Genomic DNA, 4,738 nt, shown 5'->3' on the forward strand with positions numbered 1-4,738 from the left:
GAGAAAAAAGTCCAAGGACTTTTATTTCAACAGTAAAAGAAATAGTCTTTAAAGACCCATTGGCACCAAACTGCTATTAGAAGAGGAATCTAACCTCCCAGCAATCTCTAAAATGTATTTTGGAGAGAAAATAGGATGGTTTGGAGATGGTTAACTATCAGGAGCTGCATGCAATGGCTTCCTGAGGAAGTGATAGTCTTTAGGTGAACTGAAGTACCTAATGTATTCAGTGTCTATCATAGATTAGGGAGCTCTGGTAGCATAGTGGCTAAGACACTTGCCTGCTAACCAGACAGCTGGCGGTTCAAACCCATCAGCCACTCCTCGGAAGGAAGGTTGGGCAATCCTACTTCTGTAGTGATACTGCCTTGGAAACCCAAGGAGGGGTCGCTATGAGTTGGGTTTGACTCGACGGCACATAACAACAACAACAACATCATGGATTAAGCCTGGTGGGCAACAGTCATGACCAGTGGACAGGAAGGAAGCTGCAGGAGTTGACTCTCCAACCTGAATCCATTAGTGTTGTATCCCAACACCACCCAAGCTGAAAAGTGAACACTGTGATTTTCTTAAGCTCCTCTTTCTGCCTAGAAACCTACCTTCCCTAATCCCCAGAGTCCTCTATCTGTCAATTTTTCAACACCAAGAGGCATGTATGTCTCCCCAATAACTCCCAGGGCAAGCTCCATCTTATTCCTCTATTGTCTACTGCCAAGTAGAGCCTTGTTGGAGATCTGTCATCCAGCCATAACCCATGCCTATGATAAGACATAAAAACACATCCTTAATGAAGAGAAATCAAATATTGCCCTTTTTTTTTTAATTCAGTGAACAGTAAGATAAATGCATTCAAATGTAATTTTTCATATACAGAAATGACCCAGCCTCCAACACGTTCAAAAAGCAGTCTGAAAAGATAAAAAAATATAGTGTCCCACTTGTATTTAAACTGACGATAACCCATGAAGACAGAAGCAAGCCCTGGATGCATTTCCAACATGGTGAACAGATACTGAATATACACCAGTTTGGCCAACACTAGGGAAAGTACATGGATATGTAGAGAAATTTTGGAAATCCCATCCAGTGTTGATGCCAAGCATCCAGTGTCATGTGGGTATCATTTCCTAAAGCGCTTGAATAGAGGATGCACATGCTTAGATGAAGTCTTGTTCCGTGATGAGTGGTACTCCATGTACACAGTGTCATCAGCCCCAGACATGGAACTCATTGTGCCCAAACGCCGTGATATCTGTGCAGAGGATAGGAGAACCCAGAAGACTGTTAGTTCTCAAGTGGAAAAAGATACCCCTTTTAAAAAACCTCCTAAATAGTACTTATTATTACTGTACAGACCTTACTAAGTGTCTCAGGCATTGTTCTAAGCATTTTACATGTATTACATGTATTGACTGTCACATCTGTATAGTCCTTATTTTACAGAAGAGGAATCTGAGGCACAGAGTGATTAAGTAACTTGTCTAAGATCACATAGCTCCTAAGAAGATGGGATATGAATCGAGGCAGTCTGGCTTCAGATTTCCTATTCTTAGCCATAATACCATATTGCCTCTTTTAATTTATTAACAGTGAAGGAAGAAGTACCCCCCAGTTCCTCTGAGACTCTATCATGAACGAAGCTTTGAAATCAAGTGGAAAGCCAAAAAGCACTGGGATTGAATCCTGAATCCACCTCTCACCCACCAGGGTGATCTGGGACAATTATGTAATTTCTATGCCTCAATAAACTCATCTATAAAATGGGGCTAACACTATCTGCCTTTATAGATGATTGTGAACAGAGATCACGTTAAGGGTTTGACCCAAAGTCTAGCAGAGCCCCAGCACAAGTGCAGAGACCATGTGTGTAGAGAGCACTAAAGTGATCATCTTAGTACAGAGTCAGAGGCAAGCAGGGTGATCCAGCTCCCAAACCTCGTATTTGTTGGGAAGAAGGTCTCAGGATGGAGGGAGAGCAGCACCTCAACAAGTAACAGCTACTGCTTTCTTGACTGCTTCAGCCAATGCTCACCCATTGGCTCTAATACCAATTTAATTTTAAAAACATCTGACTTACCTAAGAATGTAAGACTTAAATAGCAAGAATAAATTTTGTAAAGTTTTTTCACCAAAAAATAAAAATTAAATAAAAACATCTGACTTAAATTACACTTCTCTCCTGAGGGCCTGATTAGAATTCTCCATAATGATATTTTAATAATACTGTTATTATACATGCCTAGTACTTAGCAGGCATTCTGTAAGTATTTCCAGAATAAATAGAAGGATGACTATTTCCAGAGAACTCTTAAATTTTTCAAAATAACTTTTGAAGCTATGGTATCAGCTGACCCTCAGATCTATCTTCTTGATTGGAAGGCTCAACTCTATTGACAAGGAGGAAATCAGGGCCCACAGAAGAATGACTTACTCAAGGCTCAAAGGCAGCCTAAGGATGATACACGTCTTCTGAGCCCCAGGCCCATCACATACCCTCCAGCAGCCATTAGTGAGAGCTTGGGGTCATTCATTTGAAACCCTGGGCTACAGTATCAAGATTATGACAATGCTCCACTGGACTGTCATTCTGGAAACCCAGAAGGAGCCTACTGTGCTGCCAGATGAGCTCAGCTAAGGCTCACCATACATGCGGGAGGAAAAACAGGCACCAGAAGACTAACCAGGGCTGTTTCCACTGTCCTCTTCTCTACGTATTTCTGTGTTTTAAAAAATAAATCACATGCACATATGCCATGTGCAAATCTGTGTGTGAACTGTGCCTTCAGGAGATAGCCCTCACCAACTCACCTGGCTAGATTTGGAGCTAAATTCTCCTGCCACCACCTCTTCCTCTGCATCTAGGTCAGTGGCTGCCAGAACTTTCTGTAAAAGCTGCTGTTGTTCTTCTTTCGTTGAAAATGCCAACTCCTCCTCCTCCATGCCAGCAAGCTTTGTGATCACCTGCAGAGCAGACATAGTACACAGCTTTCCTTTTCTTCTCTCTCTTAGGCCCACCACCCAGGCTAGCAAATAATGGACAGCTTATCTCTGCCATTCCCAAGACCAGCTTCAGGAGCAACCTTTAGTAAGGGAGCTTGACAATGACTGCAGGTGACATTAGGGAAATCTGCTCCCAACACACAGCAGCTAAATGATCTCTTGTGGGTAAAAGGAATCCTGGTGAATTTAAAACAAAATTCATTCTGGTGGTTTCCCGCCTTCCACTAAGTAAAGGAAGGAACAGAAGACTGAAAGCCACAACCTGCTGTCCTTTGAGAAGGGTCCTAACATGCAGTGGTTTGGCACCCCATAAAAGTGAACCCTTAAAAACAGGATGTCAAATACACTTTATAAGATGTTTTCTAAACAGCCAAGCCAACACATGGTGGAGATGTGCCTTTCATTTCTACAAGTAAAACTTACCATGAGGCCTGCCTATCCCCTCAGAAGGCTTGAATTAATTATGTAAACAAAAAAACCCACTGCCTTCAAGTCAGTTCTGACTCATAGGGACCCCCACTGGGTTTCCAAGGCCATAAATCTTTATGAAAGTAAATTGCCTCATCTTCCTCCCACAGAATAACCGGTGGGTTTGAACCACCAGCCTTCTGGTTAGCAGCCAAATGCCTTACTCACTACGCCACCAGAGCTCCTTTCAATTATGTAAAACGAATTCTTTTTCACCAATTCTTCTCATAACTTTAATTAAAAGAAAATTCTTAAAAGTAAGGATCCGACAAAATCCTTCAAGTGGCCAGATATTCAAAGTATCTGGCCCTGGGTCAGCCACCTCTCCCTAAACCCCAAGACCCCTGATTCTGGGAATGCTAACCCTGTCACTCTTAGTAGGCAGAGCAGGAAGCAAAGGTGCTGTAACCAATACAAACAATTGTATTTTCACAGCCTCTGAGTTGAGCTTGCTTTTCAAATAACATTTCTTATCCTTATGGCTCTCTCAGGAATCGAGACATATGGATGCTGTTATCAGCATGTACTTTTTAGAGACAGATAAAATGTCACAATGCAAATCCTTAAAAAAAAGTAGGCCAAAAACCTAAGAGTCTGCCCTTTAACCCAGCACAAGAAGTCTAAAAAGTGCTTCAGTCTCTGGCTAAAAGGAGAGGCCAGACAGCAGCTAACCTTGTCCTCCTGCCAAAGACTAATAATGGGAACTCTTCTCAATTTGAGAAAAGACATAGTCAAAATTATCTGAAAGCCAGTCTTTTGCAAATCAAGAAACTGGGATGAAAGTCTGTGTGTTCTAGGAATGTCCTCTTAGTGGATCATAGGGGGAATTTCCTTCCCCAGCTTTCTACACCCTCCACCCACCTCTCATAAATAAAAACCCTTTAAGGACCTTAAATCTGGACAAAAACTTACTATTTGTGTCAACAAGAGAGAAAGCAGTATCTCAGCCAATAAAAGTCAGCTACCACTTTAGAATGTCTCACATTATTCAAGTGCTTGGTTTGTTGACTGTTCAGTATGAAGCTTTTAGTGTGGATAATGCTGATGTCTGTGAGGCACACTAGGGCCTGGGGCTTACCAGCTGACTAAAAAAGGAGGAGTTCTCTCTCCTGGAGGGGCACCCCTGTGAAAGCCACCCCAAGGTGGCTCACACTCACACAGTGATGGCCACATAGTTCCTCAGCATCACATATTCTGCCAGGCTAGCCACATTTCCCCCTGCCCGTAAGAATTATCATTCTTGGAGGAAGGAAAAAAAAAAAAAAAA

General features: G+C 42.2%; 1 protein-coding gene across 1 annotated transcript in view; it reads right to left on the minus strand.

The window, feature by feature from the left end:
• Positions 1-1,123: 1,123 nt before the first annotated feature.
• ERCC3 (ERCC excision repair 3, TFIIH core complex helicase subunit) overlaps positions 1,124-4,738 on the minus strand; it is a 218,454-nt gene continuing 214,839 nt past the window's right edge. Inside the window, exons 14-15 of the mRNA XM_007956396.1 lie at positions 2,812-2,964; positions 1,124-1,255 (exon numbers count right to left, since the gene is read on the minus strand). Coding sequence (XP_007954587.1) covers positions 1,124-1,255; positions 2,812-2,964 — 285 coding nt within the window. The remainder of the gene's footprint in view (positions 1,256-2,811; positions 2,965-4,738) is intronic.

Source organism: Orycteropus afer, unplaced genomic scaffold, assembly GCF_000298275.1.
Source record: "Orycteropus afer afer isolate SDZICR_OR568_19922 unplaced genomic scaffold, OryAfe1.0 scaffold00612, whole genome shotgun sequence".
Lineage (NCBI taxonomy): Eukaryota > Metazoa > Chordata > Mammalia > Tubulidentata > Orycteropodidae > Orycteropus > Orycteropus afer.